The sequence below is a fragment of the Vidua chalybeata genome, chromosome 14 (assembly GCF_026979565.1).
Source record: "Vidua chalybeata isolate OUT-0048 chromosome 14, bVidCha1 merged haplotype, whole genome shotgun sequence".
Lineage (NCBI taxonomy): Eukaryota > Metazoa > Chordata > Aves > Passeriformes > Viduidae > Vidua > Vidua chalybeata.
The window spans coordinates 12,808,315-12,828,572 of NC_071543.1; the positions used below are offsets into that span (position 1 = coordinate 12,808,315).

Below are 20,258 nucleotides of genomic sequence, written 5' to 3' on the forward strand. Positions count from 1 at the left end.
GAGAGATGTTTGAGTCAAGCCCAAACTGTTGACTCATTGCAAGGTGAAGCATAAGAGGCTGTGATTCCACAGACCAGTCTGCTTCAGCTTGGCTCCCAAATCTCTCCTTCTCTACAGTACCAACCATTTCATTCTCACAGGTGTTTGCACCTGAAATGTAGAAGAACTGTCTAACTGTTTCATCCCAAACACTTGCTGGAACACCAAAAGCTCTGCTCACCTCAGCCTGCAGTTATCTGTTTTTTTCATGCAAACAGCTCATATTACAAATACACCTCTGCCTCCCCAAAGACAACATCTGAAACCATCCATTGGGTTACATGGCACGAACAGCCACAACTGCACAGATACAGCCGAGATTCCCGGAGTTCTGCTTCTCCAAAACACCTTAAACTCTTCCAAACACCTAGCCAAGCATGGTTTCATCTCATCAGGGAGGTTTTGCCCTCTGGCTTATTACCATTAAAATCCTGGAGCACCAACAGGTTTGCCAGTTGTCTTCTTGCACAACGAGCTGCAACAGCCCAGCCGTAGGTGCGGCCGCGCCGGTGTGTAATTAAAGCGCTGAGCCAGGGCTGGCCGTGGTGCTTGTGTTGGCACAGATCACTGAGATGGATGTGCAGCATGTGCATGGTCTTGTGCCTCTGCTTTTCCACCTCCTCCACAGCAATTTAGGAGGTGCGGCTCTTGGCAATATGAATTTGGAAAAAAAAAAAAGAAGAAAAAATCCAGCTCAACATCACCCTGCTGCCATCGGCAACATGGCTAAGAGAGCCTGGCATGGCTCAGCAGCAAGGGGTAAAACCAACTTCCTGGGCAGAAACCCAAAGGAATCAGGTTTGGGATTGCTGATTTGCAAACCAAGACTTTTCTCGCCCTTGCCTGTCTGCCACCTCTCTGCTGGTGTGCCACTGATGGCCCGTGGCCTGCAGCACGTGTTCAACAGCAATCCAGAGAACACAGGCACCACAGGCACCACCACAAACCCAGCACTGATGGGGGAGGATGCTCCCCTAGGATCAATGCTCTCTGGAAGCCAGCAGTAAATTGATTTGGGGGGACCCAGATGTGAGGAAGGTCCATCTCAGTCCCATGCCAGGGGTGTAACCAGGTGCTGTTCGGGGTACACAAGGCACTGAGCTCTGTGAGGCAGCCACTGTGCACACCCTGGCTCCCCAACCTCCAGTACTACCACAAAAGTCTCTCCACAAGTTTACAAAGGGACAAAACACCCTCAAAACCCAACAATGTGTACAGGCAGAGGGGCTGCACCATGACCCCAATTCCAGCAACTCCTCCTTCCCCCCACCTTGGCCAGAGGCCGGTGGCAAGGAAGGGCCATAATTTATGACCTGGGCCTATGTTTACTTTGAAAATGTACTCGTTACATTCTTCTTTGGTCCTTGGTTTGTTCTAGATCTACCCCGAAGAGAATCTGGCATCTGCAATTGCATTCCTCGTTTTCCCCTTGGCAGAGCGTGAAAGAGTTTCTGAACTGCACTCGTGGAGAGGAGCCACAAAAATGTGTTTAGCAAAATGCACTCATGTAATCTATTAAAAATTAACAAATCTCATTAGCATTATTAATTGGAAGTGCTGGAGTCCTTGTACTTTGCTGATGAAGCAGCAATACCCTGGTCTGATATCCAGATGTACAGTCCAGAACAAGAGTTGCTACCTAAAGCTTAGAAGAAAAGCACTGAAAAATAGGGAGCTAAACACATACAGCCAAAAGCATTTACAAAGACAGGAGTCAAGAAATAAAAAGAGGAATAGCTGTAAACAGAAGAGTACGAACAGAAGTGAAATTATTTAAGTGGCAGCAATAGAGGACCGGGTCAGGCAATGGCTCTGCAGATCCCCCAGTATCTCAGCCCTCCCAGATGTGGAGTCATTTCTTCCTGCTTGGAGACCTTCGAGATCTAAATCACAAAGAGATCCCTTCTGATCACTCTGCTGTCACCTGAGATATCTCTGTACATTCTTCATCTGGGGAAGTAAGGTTCCCAATAATAGCAGAGCAAAATTAAACGCTTCATATTCCCTCTAATGACTTAAAACAACATATTCCCGTCTAACTGAAATTTTCTCCTTCATGTTTTCTTCCCCAAAAGCTCTTGTATATGACCAGGAGAGGAAGCTCTTTCTTGCTACATGCTGGCCTTCAACTCTCTAAGCTCAGGACATTCAGGTATTAGCAGGACCTGACAAAATGCAGTCATAGAGGGGAATGCAATGGTCGCTGCTTTCCAGATGTTAGCCACTAAAAGCAGCCCTCAAGGCAGGAGGAATGCTTGATTGGAAAGCTCATGGTGGTGTTATGGCACCCAGGAACATCTGACACCTTCCTTTGTGACTCACTGTGTGTGGAAACCAGCCCTGAAAGTGCCCAGGCCACAGAGACCAGGGGTTTGTAGCATTCCTTCTTCAAGCAGGCAACCCAGAATGTGCCTCTTCAGTCGGAAGGGACAAGGACTTTGTGCAATGTCTACAGTCAGTGAAAAATCCCTGGACATCCACCAGGCTACAACTCACAATGCCAAGGGAAAATATCTTGAGTGAGATTTCGGGTCCAAACTGAAGAATCTGGGCTGTGCATGGACATACCTGCTCAGCCTCCAGTAGAGCTGGCAGGTAGGATCAGGCATGGTGGTACTCCATGCTCCTCTGCTCAGCCTGCCTCTGCTCCTGGAGAAACTTCCTGAGGGTTTGTGCTCTGACACTGCCCAGGGTCACCAGCATGGATGGACAGCCAGCTCCCCCTGTCCGTGCCAGGGGAATGTCTGCACAGAGCAGGAGCTGAGGTGAGAGAGCTGCCAAGGGAAGGGAGCCAAGTGGCAACAGCATCGCCTGGCTTTTCTCATTGTGTTAACCTGCATAAATAAACAAATTAAAAAACAAATCTTGGACATGCATTAAAACAACATTAAAGTGACTTCAGTCCATAAAAATGGGATAATGCAGAAGGTCCTGAGAAGCATCACCGTACCCAACTTTTCCACTTTATAAAGAAGAAGGTTTGGGTTCATAGGCTGGAATGTTTTAACAGCTTAAGGACATCTTCCCTGCACTGGAAGCAGCCCCAGGAACAGCCTCTGCAGTCTGACACCAGGACCTGGCTTTGCACTGCATGGCATTGAAGAAAGACCCAGATTAAGCCCAGCTGCTCACTGGGTGCCTGTAAAGTCTGACACAAACCCTGGCTGATTTCTGCTCCCTGCTTCTCTCCCAGGCCGAGAGCAAACCCTGACCCCAAAGCACTGGTGGAACGATGGTGCTAAAAGCTGGATCTGAATGGTGGTGGCAGTTCCAATGGGAATCCCAGCGTATCCCTGCTGAGCACCAGGACACTGTGGCTGCAATGCTTGGGCTGTGCTGGACCTCTGCCATCACACTTACACTTTCCTGGGGGCCACGGGCCTCCCTGTCCTGCTTGGGACCATGCTGGAGCTCAGGGAGACCACCTGGACTGCTCCCAGTCCAGAAGGAGGGAGCAAGGGATGGAGGGGATCAGCCCTGGGCTTCTGCCTGGCATCTCCCTGGGTCAGCTGGTACAGCCACAAGAAGGTGCCAGGGATGAGGACACACTGCTCGTGTGGGAGAATCCAAACTGTTCTGGGGACACCTCCATTGACCCAGCAAGCAGTGAAACAAGGAGGTGACAACTCCGTAGGGCTCCAAGGTCCAAGCCCACAAATGCCTCCTTCTCCATCCAATCTGAAGCAATCATGGCTCTCTCTCAGGAATGTCACAATCATAGTGGAAAATCAAAATAAAAAGGCTATGTAATCCAGTTTGTAAATCCCTTCAAAATCACAAAATCTCCTCTAAAATGGATTACAGAGATTAGAGATAAGAGTTTCCTGGAAATCAAGAACTGCATTTCTGCCTCCCCCATCTCTTCACTGCCTCAGAAAAAAAAGAGTCTTGCTCGTGCCCCCCACCCTACCTCACTCCTTCCCAGCCATCATCCCAGGCTCGGGGAGCAAAAGCAGCTCCCTCCAGCCCCTAAAAACAGCAGAGCTGTTTCTACCTGACTTAGCCATAAGCAGTATCTTGGGGCACAATCTGCTGCATATACCTGAGCCTGTGGACACCGTGGGATGGCTGCCAGACTTCTGCAAGTGTTTTGGTCCACCCCTACTCCAAACAGGCTCCACGTGGCTCTGCAATGTGCTGCCATGGGTTTGTCAGTTGCAGGACTTGCACCCAATCCTGTGGGCACCCAGTAGAAAAACATCCTCTTAAATCAGAGTGGTCTTCTAAAAATCACCCATGTGCCAGTGGTGACAATGCTACCAAGAAGAGAAAGGTCAAACACCCATGTAGGGAGGATATAAAATTATTTAGCAGCCATGCCATTATTATTCTGATAGATTAAAATCATCATTTTGTTTAATATTTTTGACTCAAGTATCCACAGTCGATGGTGGTAGGACAATTTTCTGTGGGGAATTTTTATTTCGTGAGAGCTTTTGTCCTTTCCTTCTTGTTTGGAACAACAACAAGAAAAAGGGATTGCAATATTAGCATTCCCGGCAGAGCACACATTCAAGTTCCTGACCTGTTATTGCTCAAGGACTTCTGCAGCTGCAGATGCCTGTTTGGAGCTACAGTTAGGTCACTTTGAATGATGCTCATAGAATAAGGATCAAAACACTCACAGCTTGATCAAAAGGACATTTTATGAACATTGCAGCCTGAGTTAAGTGCTGATGTGAATACTTAGGTTTGCCCTTATATTACCTCTGCTTGGTTCTAATAAAATTAACACTCTTTCAAATAATGCACTCCATTTTATTTGTTTCATGGTTTTGTGCCTTATGGCTTTGGAAACACATTCTCAAAACCTTTCCATCACACTGGGAATGTTTAGCTGTGCTGGGATCTGCAAATCAACATCTTTGTACAGAGGAATAATAAGTGTTGCACCTTTGTATCATTGTTCCACCTGCTCTAAACTGGATTTATCCACCAAAGGTTGGGGTTTTTTTCTGCCCATAAAAGAGGGTAACCAGTCACACTCTTTCTTTTCCCAGGAAGAATTACTACCTGTAAATAAACAACTAAAAACTGAACTACAAGCACCAGCAGCATGAATTCTCCTTTGTAAAGAGACAACAGAAAAAACAAAGCAGGGGAAAATCCAGTCTCTCCTCTGCATTTCACTTGCACATTAGAGGCGAAATGAACTTACCAGTCCAGGACAGGGGACGTCTTATTGGTGCAATACAGCTGCTTAACTGTTCTTTAGAGATATTAATCTCAAAAGCCAGAACAGAAAGAGCATTTTCCCCCCTTTTATTTATTTATCTTTTTTTTTTGTGCCAACTCACCTTAGCTGAAAAGCACATTGAGATTGTAATTATGGGAAGGCCTCATCTAGTAGATTTGTAAACTCAGCTATCGGCTTGAATTACTGGAATTAGCAAGGCTAATTTAATGTCACTGTTCAAAATAGCTCAGATTTGGAATTTCTTAATGGCCTTAGGAAAAGGAGTCTTTATGCATACTGCAATCTAGGCTTCATTCTTAGACTAAATTCCTTCTCATAGATTTTGTGAATGCCCTGTTTTGTAGCCAACACAAACTCTGTCCAGTAAAATAATGTAAGGACTCAGAATGAAAAGAGATTAGCTGTTCCCTGCTCCTGTTATTTTAAAGCAGAAATAACTTTGGCTTCTACTGATTCATAGACAAAGCTTGAAATGCAAAGCATGCTCAACTCCAGAGTCAGCATGAAAAGGACCTTAAAATATTCCCGAGTGCAAGTAATGGACTTATTAGAGGGATGAAAAGAGGCACTTTTCACAGAATCCCAAGCTCTTTAGTCCTGTCATATCAATAATCTTGCTTAAGAATTTCATTCCATTTACATTTCTTTCTCTTCCAAATATCCTGCCTGACTCCTATGAAATACAACATTTACGCTTTTAAAGTGTTAATTCATTTCTGTTAATGCTTGGTGGTGTAAAATGTCTGTGGATCACCCAGAGCGTGAGCGATGGTGTCACGAGGGGGTGGGACAGGGAGCAATTCTGTGAGTTATACACCTGAAAACTGATAAATGAGGAGGGAATTTTAAAGGCTTGGTTAAAAGCATCTTCTTTAAATAATGGCAGTTGATTGTGCTGGAACTTGATGTACCTGCAATCTGTTGCATTCTCCTTTATAATCATGTTTAACACCCACAAAAACAGTGCTGACAGTAAGGGAAGAAAAAGTTTTATAGATATCAGGAAGGAAATTTGCCTAGCTCTCCTAAGCTGCCAAAATATACCAATTTTTAACCCTGTTTGCCTAGACTTTGAAAGACGGTTTAATCTAAAGCCAGCCCAAAGCAACTAGTGACAATTTTCCCTCTTTGTTTGAAGAAATTGCTGAAAAACAAAGGGAATTAGAGAACAAATCACAAAGGTCTGTGTGGGCATAGCAGGGAAGGAGACAGAGATGTTCCCTTTTTAAGGAGTGAGGGGACTTTTTTCCCCATTTGGCTCCATGCCCACAGGACAATTTGCACTGACTGAGGACTGTCAGCACGGAGGGGAAACAACTTGTTTTGGGCTACCTCTGCCCATGGGCCTCCACAAGACAGCACCAGCAGAGACCAAAAGACCCCCAAACACCGTGACAGGATGAGTGGCCATGCTGAGATGGCCTTGCCTGGCGTGTGGTGCTGGCCAGCGATGATTTTCATAGACCAAACCAGATTTCACACTGCCCAAGAGACCCAAGGGTCTCAAAGCACACCACAGGCATTAATTACACCCTCCACTTTGAAGAAATTAATTAAGCACTGAAACCTTCTGGTCCCTGAGAGCCAAGCACAAGCCTCCATTCGCTAATGGCTAAAACTGAGCTGGGTTGTGGCAATGTTTCAGGAACACTGACAGGAGAGCTGAGAAAAGCACCTCTGAGTGCCCTGAGCCACCCTGAAGCAGCAGAATCCTCCCCCCAGGATACTTCTAATTCCTCTGGACACGTCCCAGCAAGTCCCCCTGAGAAGGCAGCCATTCCAGGTTTGGCTCTGAATCACTCTTCATGGCAAGGCAGGGAAAGCTGACACACCAGGGAGCTGGAGGACGAGGGGCAGTCCCAGTCCACAGCCACCCTTCAGGGCATCCACTCCATCCCTGTTTCTAAGGACTCCTCAAGAGTCTCTGACATTAGCAGTCATTTTTCCTAATAACGAACTGGACACCCCCTGATGAGACATCCACAAGAAGTAACAGGAGCTCCTCACATCATCCTTGTTGCTTCCTCGTGTGCCCCATTCCTGGGTGAGACATCCTCCAGCCTCATCCTGCCAGCTTCTCCAGCTGCAAGAGGCATCCCCAGCAGTCCCATGGGAAGCAGATCAATGGGCAGGCACCCCAACATGCAGGGGTGCTCCAAGATTCTCCAGAAAACACCCTCACTGAAGAGTTTGCTGAGCTGGTATCCTCCCCAGGAACAAATCCACACAGTGTGACACGGCCGTGGTCACCCTCCTGCAATGTTCTAGTAAAGAAACAAAACCCTCTCTGCTCCTGAGTCCCCTGTTTTGCTCCACTCAGGCTTGCTGGATGCCTCCCCACCTTTCCATCTGCCTGGATGACTTCCTCTCAGAAGCTGGACGAGCCATTTGCCCAGGGCACTCACAATGGATTTAGAGGAGCAGCCTGCCAACCCACAAACATCTGCTGTCACTATTTCTTTTGCAACAAATGCCTGGATAAAATAGGTGACAAATGCATTAAAATATGATACCTGTGCTGCAGAGAGCTGGAAGGCAAAGGGGGATTGCCAGCCCCTGCAGCTAACAAAAAGTGGTGGCTGTGCTGGAGCTGTGGCCTGGGAAACCCATTAAGGCCACATGGGGTGTCAAACTGTAACAGGAGTGCTGGGCTTGCAGAGCAAGCAGGAGCTGGGCAGGAGGCAAATTCAGAGAGACCAGGAACAGCAGGACTTGCTCAGCACATGCCTGCCTTTATCCTCCCAAAAATTGGGAGGAGCAGGTGAACAGGCACAGCTGAGCTGCAGGCCAAGCAGAGGCAGAGGCAGAACCTCCCTGTGCATCCCATCCTGCTGTGGGGAGATGCCCAGAGAGGGATTCCTCAGAGCAGGGCTTGCTCTAGGGGCTGTGTCTGTTAGCTCTGCTTTAGGGTCAGTGCCATCCTGCAGCCATCCTGTCCCTCAGTGTAGGTTTCAATGGGGTTGAGGGGATTTAGGAGTCTCCAGGCAATCCCATATAATGGTCCCAGTTACCCTGTATCCTACATAACAGAAGCTGGCTAAGTATTTTTACAGACAGGTTTCTGCTCCTTAATGTATGCAACAGGTCAGGGTGAACCTTAGTTATTAGCAACCAAAATCAGGCTCTAACCTCTTGATTTCCAACCCAAGCACAGCAGTAATTTTTGTACAGTGTGTAGCAATACTGCCTTGCTATGTCCTTATTTTGGGATTGTTTTGGGTACACAGAACCATTTTTCTTTTTTCCACATTTTCTAATGAGTTCTGGCGGTAGGAAGTTGTTTGTAAATCACACAAGTATTAGTTTTACTGGAAACATCTGCTTTAACACATTTGTCTTTTTAAAAAGGCCAGGGTTTTTTTTAAACAAAGGTATTAAGCTGCAATGTAAATTGGGCACATCTGTTTATGAGTCACTGCAATAGCACTGCCTCTAGTGCAGCAGATCACATGGATCTCCAGGGGCCTGATCCAGCCAATTAGAAACTCACAGCTTGCTCTGCTCCCTTTTCCAGCACTCCTCTTCCGAGAGCACTTCTGCCTGATTTAATAAATTAAGGCCACTAAATAAGAGAGACCTATTTTGTGTCTGCTAATAATACTAGGTGTCTGGCCCAGCAGACACTTAAGTATTCAACAAGAGACTTAAGCTGGTGCTGAAGTCCACAGGCACCCAAGGGCCAAGACCAGTGGAATTATTTATAGCTGGGAACCCCAGGTTACACCAGACCCACTCTGCCCATGGTGCTGCACCCCCTCTGCTGCCTCCAGCTGCTCAGGGCTGCCACAAAAAACACTTAGAGAAGGTAAATAGAGGGAAAGACATCAGCTGAACCTCCAAGATCAAAACCTGACCCACCAGCCAGTATTTATCCACTGGAAACATGAAGGTCAGCAGACCTGGGGGACTGGCCTGAGGCAGGAAAAGCCATTCAGCTCTGGTAACTGCAGTGGCTGGGGAGCATCCCTGATGATTCTGGAGTAAATAAAGCCAGTGAGGGGTGGGAAGGGCAAATCCAAACCAGCAAGAAGATGCCCGGAGAGGGCAGATTTAGCACCTCCATCCCCACAAGAGCTGCCAGACTCCAACTGTCCAGGGCAAAGCTTTCTGACTGTAACCAAAGCCCACTCCTAAATAAAGCTACAAGAGTCAGGAAGGGACACAGAAGGTGATGGTGCATCAGATGTTCCCTGAGAACAGGCACTGGAGCACAAGTGGGGAAGTTTGCTTCCGTAGGGAAGGGGAGAGGAGAACATTTTGGGTATAAATACATTCTTTCACATTCTCTGCACATGCTTTAGCAGTGATTTATGTGGACAAGAGAAGAGATACTGCAGGCTGTGTTCTGTGACGACTTTGGGGAGCACACAACCTTTTTTTTTAATTTACTTTTTTACTGGAATGATCTACAAAGAACCAGAAGAGGACAAGCAAACATACCAAAGCTGCAGAGCAGCCGGCAGAGAGATATCAAGGAGACAGAGGATATTACTCAGATTCTGATAATAACCACCGGCTCCCACCTGCCAACTGCAGGCTGTCTGACACAAAAAACTCCAAAAACAGGCTGGAGCAGATGTCTGCCTCCCCGTGCAGGAAGTGTCTCCAGTATCCATGAGACACAAGCAAAATAGCTTAGAGTCCAGCAATTTTTCAGACTCGAGATACTGAATTCAAACAGGAAGGACGGAGGAAAAAAAAAAAAAACAGTAAAAAAAAATGTGTCTCACATTGCAGTTGTAATTTACATTTTAGAAATCCTGCTGGGACTCCTGCACTGGACTGAGGCAGTGACAGATGCCCTGGCAATCTGTCCAGCTGCCAAACCTGATGTTCAGCAGCCAGCAGTACCTGCCACTGCAAAACATCCATCCCTACACATCACAGAACCACCAAGGGATGCAGCAGCACCGTGGGCACTCAGTGGTGCACAGGGTCCCTCAGCACCCAGCAGAGTCGGCCCCAAGGCACCAGCTCCCACCTGCCTGGAGATGGGATACACAGAAAGGGCCCTCCAAGGAAGGGAGGTGTGGGAAAGGGAAGGTGCTGCTGGGTTTGTATTCAAGCTCTGTGCTGGGCACAGGCCCAGCCTCCTGCAGGAGGGAAGGGCAGAGCATCATCCCAGGTCCCACGGGAAGCAAAGAGCAAATGAAAAGCAGGAACAGACAGCAAGATGTCATTGAGAGCCCCAAATACCACTGAAGACACTTTCTGAAACAACAGAAGCTGGTCAACTTGCCAGATTTCCATTCCCATAAAAGAAGGGGAATGTGCTACTGCTCCAAAGCAGAACAAAAGCAAAATGTGTCCAATTTTTTTGTTGTTTAAATAAAGAAAAAAATTTAAAGGCAAGTTGACATACCATTCCAACAAAGTCCAATCAATTCATTTGTCTTTGGGGTTTTTTTCCCTGTGGTATAATTAAAAATGTAATTTCAAGCAGACTTTTAGACAAGAAGCTGCTGTGGAGTGAAAGCAGACAGCATTACCTTGTGCTTCAGGCTGCTGCTGCTTCACTTCCCTGCTACAAGAGCAGAGAAAAACGTTTCAGTTTATTCCAAAACAAGAAAATCCCATCCAAAACTCCAACATGCTTCACTGCCTCCCAGTTCCAGCAGAGGCAGTTTGCAACACAAAGTCTCCCATCAGAAAGTTTCTGGCTTGCCCTAAAAGCAACATGAGGGGAGATTAAATTTTGAAGCCAGGGCACAACCATGCTCCAGGGAAGATGCCCCAGAAAAGCTGGCAAATCCTGCAGACTCCAGAACCACTTGGTTTCCTGAAATTTGTTCCTGGGGAAGAAACCCATCTGGGCCCTCCTTGGGGCTGTGAAAGCCCCAGGGCAGGAATGCAGGGAGAAGGCAGAGCACAGAAGGTGGCAGGCACGGCGTGGGAAGGAGGACACCCCTCCTCTAGCTCACAGCTCATCCATCCCAGCACGAGGGGTCAGGGATCTGCTGCAGATACACCTGGGAGTCAGGGGAGCCTGTGCTCAGGCAAACACACCTGGTTCAGTTCATGTTACTGCTGGTGTCAGCCCCAGCAGATGTGTGTGCACAGCTCAGGGCTAATGCACAACAGCCGAGGAGAGCTCCTGCCTGACAGATGATGGATCCCCTGTTTCTGGAGCACACGGAGCAGTGTTGACTCAGTAATTGATCCTGTCCTGGTAATGCACTGACTGATGAGTGATTTGCAGGCCAGACCCAAATTCATACTATTTTCACTTGCAAAGCGAGGGGTGAGAATAGAGAAAGAAATGAGGATTAAAACACCAGGATCCTAGGAGGTTTCTCTGGAGAAGCATCCTTCTTCCCCTTTCCAATACCTTTTTGGCAACAATTAAAAAAGAGGCTGCTTTCTGGGCAGGTCTGTGTTTCTTTCTTCTGGAGACCAACAGCAACCAGCAAAAGGCTCTGTGGTCAGGTCTGTGCACAAGCCCAGCATGGGCTGTCCATTGATTTAATTTTTAAAATCTCATCTCATCTCATCTCATCTCAAGTAATGCCTCTTCCTCCATCCAGGTTACATCCAGCTCACAACATTTTCCAGATATTTAACTCAGAGTTTCATTTAATCAAGCTTGATTATTTCATAGAAACATACATTTATATTTATGGAAAGATGTAAAAACTAATTTTCAAAATGCAGTGCTGCTGTCTGCAGCATGCAGGGACCTGTTGGATCCAGGCAGGGAGATACTGCCATGCAGACTCTCACTCAACCACATCTAAGCAAACACCAGCTCCCCAGAGCTCCTGGCTGCTGCCACAATGCAATGCTGCAACTCGCACTGCCAGGTCATTGCCACAATAACCACCTGCACAGAAACAAACACATTTGTTCAAATTTGAAGAGGGGAACACATTTGAACAAACACATTTGTTCAAATTTGAAGAGGGGAACCCAGAGGTCAGGCTTTTTAAGGCAGCCTGGAGAATTTGAGCATTCCCCATCTTCTTCCACATAGGGCTCAAAAAAGTGCTCTGAAAGTTGCACCCAAAATGTTTCCAGTGAGGGTTTCCATGATCCACCTGACATATCATCTGTTCTCCTGGACATCTTCAGGGCAAGAGGATGGACAGCAGAGCAGCAGCCACAGCTGAGAGACCAGGGCCTCCTCCTATGCACTTCCAATGAGACAGGGCCACCTGGCCCAACGTGCACTGACCTAGTTGTCCTTCCCCAAGACACTTTTTGGGCAGACGTGTTTTATAGTCCTTGATGGACCTTGGTTCTGTGAGCTCGTCTTCTTTTGTCATTGAAAGGGACCTTAAAGATGATCTAGTTCCACCACACTTGCCATGGACAGGGACCTTCCACTGGAGCAGGCTGCTCAGACCCCCATCCAAGCTGGCCTTGAGCACATTTTCTGGGAACAGGAGCTGCAGCAGGCACAGGGGAGGAGAAGGATGGCCCAGCCCCGTGCCCACAGGACATCCTGTGATGTTTGACAGCTCAGTGCTGGCACACTGACACAAGTGCTGGGCACACACACCAGCCAGGACAGCTGGGACACACTCCAGGGCCAGAGTCCTCTCCCACAACGCTCAGCAGGGCTGTGCCCAACAGCCTCATTTATTACATCCCCATAATCTCTCTTATCAGCTTACCTGCAGTAAGGCATTAGTAAAAGCCAAGCCACTCATGAAAGGGACACCCTCTCCTATGTGAAAAGTCAATCAACATGTTATATTGTTATCAGGCTCGCAGACAAACCTCTCTTTGTACAACAAAATGTGCAGATACAGTGACCTGACTATCAGTGTAAGGTTATCTTGTTGGGCCTTTAGCAAGTAGCACCTGATCTGCTTCTGTCTGAAACATACCTTTATTGTTGTCCCTTAAAAAGAAAACCACTTAAATTATTTTGCCTCTCCACAGGGAAAAACAGGAAAAAAAAAAAAAAAAAAAAAACAAACAAAACAACCAAAAATCAAGGCTGTATCCAAGTCAGGAATTGTGTTTCCCAACTTCATCAGAATTCATGTCTTTTCAGCCACAAAAAGCAGATTCATCATCCTTTAAGGATAAATATGGCCATCATTATTGCAACTGGGCACATTTTTGCATACTTGAAATTGTTTTGAGGTGTTCAGTCATGTAAGATGCTGCACTCAGTAACAATTTAAAGAAACATTAGCTCCCAAATTACACTGTTGAAAAGTATCTCCTTAGACACCCTGGCATAGTACAAACTGTTATTCAAACTTGCAGGCTAACTAGAGGGTGAGTCTTTTGCCAGCAGACTGGCATTATAAACATCTGGGAGTGATGAGCAGTCCCAGATTCCCAAAGACCTTGGCACATTTTTGTGTGTTACAGCAGAGGCACCATCTCATCTGACCTTTAGTGTGTTTCCAGCCCTTCAGCCTCACCCAGTCACCCCACACTGGGCCCACAGACCAGCCAGACCTTCCAAAAGAAGGATTCAGACCAGCTCACACTGGGAATGTGATGCATCATGTGATTTATGAATATCCCCTCCTCTGATTCAGCTTTTTAAAAAATGGTACATCATTCTTTGCTTTGGGTCAGAATGGACCGAGGCAGAGGAAGTTCCAAAAATACCAGATACAAATTGCTCAGATGGACTTGGATCTGTAAGCACAACACTGACAAAGTTAAAAAAATCATTTTAAAAAATGAAGTGAAATTGAAACAAACCAAAAAGATAGAACTATGGGATTAATATGTCCAGTGGATTTACTTGCTGCTTCCATAGATGGTTGTTGCATATATGTAGCTTTTCTCAAAGCATAAATTCTGATAGATGACTTCTTACTTCTTCAGTTATGGAATTAGTGTTTCTTTGGAGGAACTCAGGGCACAGAGGTCACAAGAACCCTTCAAAATGCACACACTGTGCAGTGTGAGGCCTGCAAGAGTCACAGCAGCACAGCCAGCTGAAGGATGCTATGAGCAAGTCCTTCTCCAAACACCACCAATAATTTTCTCAGTCTGTCAATAAAAAAAAATCATTTTCTGCTGACGTCAGAAGTAAATTAATGAACTTGCCACTCAATTGTGTCAGTGAACTGCTACATGTGACTCCCTCTCCATCTTTTAGCTTTTATTTAGACAATTATGATGAATTCTTGACTTTAAACCACACCTTCATTAAAAGAAAAACTCAATAAACACAAACATTTGAAATAGAAAAGCAGTAATCAGACTACTGCACTGTTTTAGTCAGTACAATTCCAGCTCTCCCATCAGGATAATCTAGCTGACGTTTGGCCTTGTCATTTTTTCACCCTGGGACAGGATGAATGTCTTGTAAAACAGCATGTTTCTGCTATCCTTGCTTCAGTCAAGCATTCAACAGCACTCTCTTTGGAGAAAAAAAAAAAAGTTAAAAAAAAAAGTAGTTTTCTGCTACTAGAATGATAGTTAGAAGCCCTAAAGCTTTCAGCAGATAGAAAACCCCATGGGAAGGATGCTGTGTCAATCCAACCCACCTCACCCAGTGCCTGAGCCAAGGACAGGCCAGCCCTGCTGGAGGCTGAGCAGAGCCAGGCACAGGAAATATTGGCACTGCACACATGATATTTGTCAGCAGGACCATCCAAGCCTGCAGGCTGTTCATCAGGATGGGACAACAGCCACGTGGCCCTGCTCTGTCAGCAAAACCCACACAGATGGGGATGTCTCCCACCTGTGGAAGGAGTATTTTAGAAGTCACTCGGGTATTTGAGAATGCCTGTATCAGCAGAGGGATGAACAGCCAGCAAATGGAGCAGAGCAGCATCAGCAGATACAGGTGCTGGATAGGGGCACCCTGGAGGCATTGGCAGAGCAGGGATCACTGCTCTTTATTCCCATAAAGGATGGGAATGCATGATCTTGTAAATATTTTAACTAGTGTCCATCTGTCTCCCAGCACACACGTGGAGTGAGCCTCGGCAGACTCCGATTGCTGTTCCCAGGTTGGGAGCATCCCCTTTTCCAGCACAAATGCTCATTTCCTAAGGAACTTTTCCCACAGAAATGAGCAGCAGAAACCAGGAGGGCAGCACCCAAAGTGACCTTGTCTGGCCTCCACCTTGATAGGAAAACCCCCTGGTACCTGCTAGACCCCCAAAATGAGCAGCCTCAGGGAGGCAGCTCGGATTGATGGAACCTTCCTGAAATATGGGAGAGGACAGGGGGAGGGGAGGAAGGTGACCAGAGGCTGAGCTGTAGGGCCATCTCAGCACTGAGACCTCTAAGACATGGAATGCTTTTCTGGGCACTGGGAGCTGTTTGAAAGCAGAACAGGATGAAGGTTGCAACTCACAGGGTTTCAGAGCAGCTTCCAAAAACACAGTCCAAGAGAGAGAACACAGGGGTCCCACTCTGTGCCCACACAGGGCACAGCCACCACACACACACAGAGACCTCCCCTGCCCTGTGACGTGCATCCCAAATTCCCACTTGGAAGCAACTACACCTTTGTAACATGGAAAAAAGGGCTACCAACAAACAGCCTTTCCACCTGGGAAAACACCCCACTTGGCCAGCTCAGAGGCAATATTCAAGTCTGCAATTTGACGATGAGAGCACTCAGAAAAAATCTCTGCCAAGAGGATAAATCCGTGTCAAAGCAAACCAGAAGTCACTAAAGAGTTACAGATCTGGGTAGGTCAAGGGGGAGACTGCTGATTCTTCAAAAAGCACCTAGGTACAGCATGAATTGCTGGAAACCCACAAAGGGTCTGGCAGCAAATGGGCAGGGTGCAGGAAAACTTGGGCTTCCTCAGGAGCTTAGAAATAGCCATGGGACAGCTGAGAGCAAAACTAACTGCAGGTTATTGCAGCAGGAGCAGCCAGGCAGGGGAGCTGTTTTACACACACAAACTTCCAGAGCCATCTTTATACATTTTTATTGCACACATCTATCCTTACATATCTCATGGGATGAGGCCAACTTCCCTTCCCAGGACAAACTATTTCTACTTAATTCTGCCAAATCCATCTGTTCCCAAGACAACTTTTGTTGCTGCCTAACACAGATATTTTGGAAGAGTAAATCTTCCCCTCAAACTCCCAACCTCTTCCCCAAGTTGCTGGATTGTTCAGAATGTTCTCTGGGTGCTTCAGCTACTAAAACAGATATTTTCCTCCCAGCAAAGCTTGTGAGAAACCATGGGGCACAGGTGAGCTGGACCAAACCATCTTTGCAAAGCCCTGAAATGCCTGCACCTCCTCTCCCCCAGCATTTAATAAAGCCCACACCTGGTACAGGAGCCTGCCCAGCATCCATATTTTAATTTCAGGCTCCCTGGAAACGACCTCTCTGGTTCCAAGTGGCATCTGGAGTGAGCACACCCAAGGTGAACTAATTAGTGGGTGGCTGGCTGGAGCATCAGCAAAGCACCAACCACCCTGGGCTCTTTTTCCCTTGGGTGCCTGGTTGATGCAGGATGGCTGATCCCAGCAGGCTGTGAGCACATGTCTGCATCACACAGCCTGCAAGACATTTGCACTGACTCATAATTTGGGGGGAAATACTATAATTCATTTGCAGACATGCTTTGCCATTGCCGTGGCATAAATATATATGTGTGTACGTACAGAGCTCTATTTTTAGAGCTGCGTGGCCAGGGTGCTGGCTCCATGGGTACTCCATTGACAAACAGGATGCACTCTTCTCTGAGCTGGGAGGTTTTCAGCCCTCCCCCTTATTGTAAACATCATCTGCCTTCAAAACCCTTAATGTGTTGCAGATGTGACAAACAATAAAAGACCTATCATGAAAAAAAGCCTGCCATCTCTGTGTTTCCCACTGGGGCAACATAATAATGAATTTATTAGCATATAGGGCTCACCAACATATGTTTATAGTCACTCACAAACTTTTGACTTGACAGTTTACAAGTATGTTTAAATCATTAAAGTTTAGGTTGACTGTCCAGTTACTACAAGCTCATTATAAATAGGAAACAAAGGTTACATTTTATACAACAGGCGATAAATCAAAACTAGTCTGTATTTTAGACTGACTTTTTTTCCCCCCTCTTTTGCTCTTTTTTTTATCTCCTTATTTTCAAGACCTTCTGAGGGGACATCTTGGTGAGGCCAGTGCTCAGCAGATGTTTGCAGTTAGCTGGCAGGACCAGTGGCACCCACGCCAGGGAGCAGGAGAAAATCCCACTGCCTCAGAGAGATGCAAAGACCTCAGAGGTGGCAAACTCTGCCAATGCTTTCACTCAACCAACAGCCAAAATCGGTGCCAGCCCAAGACACTCACCTCTCCTCCTCCTCAAGGCATCACCAAGTCCATCTGCAAGGCTTGGGAAACCCTTTGGAAGGGAGGAGTTCTCCACTGCCAATTTCCTCAAGCTGAACAAAGCACCTGAGAAAAGGAGGGAAAAGCCCCAAACGGTGCCCCCTGACTGCAGACCTCGAGGGTCAGCAGAAGGACTCAGACATGCTCAGATGAGGGTTTGGGTTTGACCTCTGCACTGGAACACAGCCTGCCATCCATGTTCCTGCCTTAACACTGCAGAGCATCCAGCAGGATGAAAGCAGGGGCTCAGTAACACAACCCCAGCCACTCCCAGTCCCTTCTGCCTCTATTACAGGGTAACCACCTTGGGAAGGGGAGAGATAAAGCCACATTAAATGTAAAAGCTCATTTTGTAAACTATTTCCAGATTTCAAAGCCTGGCATCATTTCAAATCGGCATGCTACCCTAAAATTTAGAATTTGTGGAAGGTGGGGGGAATGTGGAATGGTTTCTGGTCCCTTTTATTTCTTGCTATGTACATGTGATATGATGGAAAAAATTAATTGAAAAATACCCTTTCAAAGAAAAAAGAAATCTCATTCTCAAAAATGTTGAAAGTGAGTATTTCCACACCATCAGCAACTTTTCCGGGGCTGGTTTCCAACATAAAACTTGAACAGAGTCACAGTTTATATCCAATACCAACCAAATAGGATTCTGTCACTGTCATATCAGCTTCACCTCTCTGCTCTAAAGCAAAACACAAAAAAAGAGCACATGGCATGGGCAAGTAAGGAAGAAAGTCTCCCTGACAGCACAGCTCATGCTCTCTGAGCTCAGTCAGGCCTTAAACCCTGTTGGACAAACTCCACACTCTCAGCAACCTGAAAGATTTTACCTGCCAGGAACCCCAGAGAAACAACTGCTTTAAAGTTAATATTTACCCATCCCATAGCAAAGGCAGCAGCAAACACCCTCCAGCAGAGCAGCAGAGGAGGACAAATCCCCCTTTCCTGCTGCATGTTCCTGTACCACAGTGACAAGGGGGGCAAGTTACCAGGGAGATCAATACAGTGATTAAACTAGCCCAGAGAGGCACAAAAAGGCAGAAAGGATCATATATCTGACTTCAGAGATCACTGATGATAGTGTGGGGAAGGCTTTAAGAGGAAATTAGAAACACATTAAAAATAACATCAAGGTGCAACACAGAGATCATGGAAAATGAAACACGTATCTCTGCTCTCAGCACAGGACACTGTGAATCACCTGTACTTCTTTAACATAAACTTTGCTATTTAGTTCTTGGATGAAATTAAGTGTGTTTTATCCCTCTCAAAATTCTATGTTTCTCTTTCAGACTTGGAGTGGAGGACTTGAAAAGTCTTTTCTTTCCCTTACTTAGTATCTGAATATATGTATTTTATGCATTTTACATAATGTGTCAATAATCTTTGATATGAGACTGGCATTTAGTATTTCAGCTCTCACTTCATTAAGGAAATTTTAATTATCCCAGACCAATGGGAGGGAATTTATAAACATCTGTGCTTCGTTTAGGAGCCCAAATTTGCCTTTTAAACTTCAAAGCTGCAAAGCTGATTTTATCCAGGTTCAGTTGTCTGGTCTCTCGAAGAGCACCGTGTAGCACTGGAACCAGCATCAACTGGGCCAAGCCTCCAGTCCACAGAGCAACATCCAGCACTGCTCATCCTTGCTGGACACAGCCTGGGCTTGCTCACACAAGCAAACCAGGTGATGCTGCTGAGCTCCACAGAGTGGTCAGTGGGCCTAGGAGAAGGCCCACACCAGCAGCACGTGTGACTGCCCAAGTCACAGCTGCTCCTTTGCTTTCTCCTCCCAATGGGTGACCAGGGGCTGCCTCATTAATAACACCAGGAGTGCCTCAGGGCTGTTTTCAGAGCAACCAAGGACATGACTCACACTGGCAAGCAAAGCAATTTTTAGGCTCCCAAGTAGCTAAATCACTTCTGCAAAACGAGCCTGAGGTATTTGCAAAAAATCATGGGGGGTTTCTGAACCCTACATCAGAAATAACCATCGTTTGCTGCAGTCAAACAAGCCTTCCTGACTTTCTGGTGCCCTCCGGGAAGATGAGAAACTCATCTCAGATCTCAGGATTGCAGGCAGCAGGGGGAAGAAGAGGGTGACCCTGGGACCTATATCAGATTTTCAACTTGCCTCAAATCCTCTCCAATGGGCTGCACTCAATACAGCCCTACAGGAGCAGCCTGGAAAAGCAGAGGCATTTCTTCTCCAGCTGCTGCCTCGACCCACACCACGGCCAGCCAGCGCAATTGTGGGCATCTGCAGCTCTGGGCTGTGGCACTGGGGGTGCCTGCAGCGAGTCCACCTGAGCAGGGAGCAGCTCCCCACACCATCACCTAAACCTATACCCACAGAGGGGCAGCTGTTTAGTCCCACATCCCCATCACCTGCTAAGAACCGGAGCTGGTTCCTCACTCGCAGCTCTCCGTCCCCAGAGCCTCCGCCGCACTCATCTTCATCGTCGCAGTCTCCGCTCTCCTCCTCCTCCTCCTCTGCGGCTTTTCCTGGAGCTTTTCGACGGGGCAAAGTCATCCCTCTGAGCAGCTGAAAGACAAGAGGGGCCACAGTCACTCAGCTGCTTCCCTCCACCCTCCTGCTGCTTCATCCTCACTCGCTGGGGAGCGGGTGACACGGGTGGGACAACACGCAGTGGAGCCAGGACAGTGGGACAAGACCCCAGCACACTCCTTGTGCCAAAGCACTGAGGAGCTCAGGTTCATTCATGGACAAAGCTGCACAAA

General features: G+C 46.9%; 1 protein-coding gene across 2 annotated transcripts in view; it reads right to left on the bottom strand.

Annotated features, from left to right (window-relative positions):
* The window catches only part of GPC3 (glypican 3), a 145,512-nt gene that overhangs the window by 11,020 nt on the left and 114,234 nt on the right, over positions 1-20,258 (bottom strand). For both annotated transcript variants that reach the window (XM_053955636.1, XM_053955637.1), the window contains exon 7: positions 19,905-20,061. In XM_053955636.1, the coding sequence (XP_053811611.1) occupies positions 19,905-20,061 (157 nt within the window). The remainder of the gene's footprint in view (positions 1-19,904; positions 20,062-20,258) is intronic.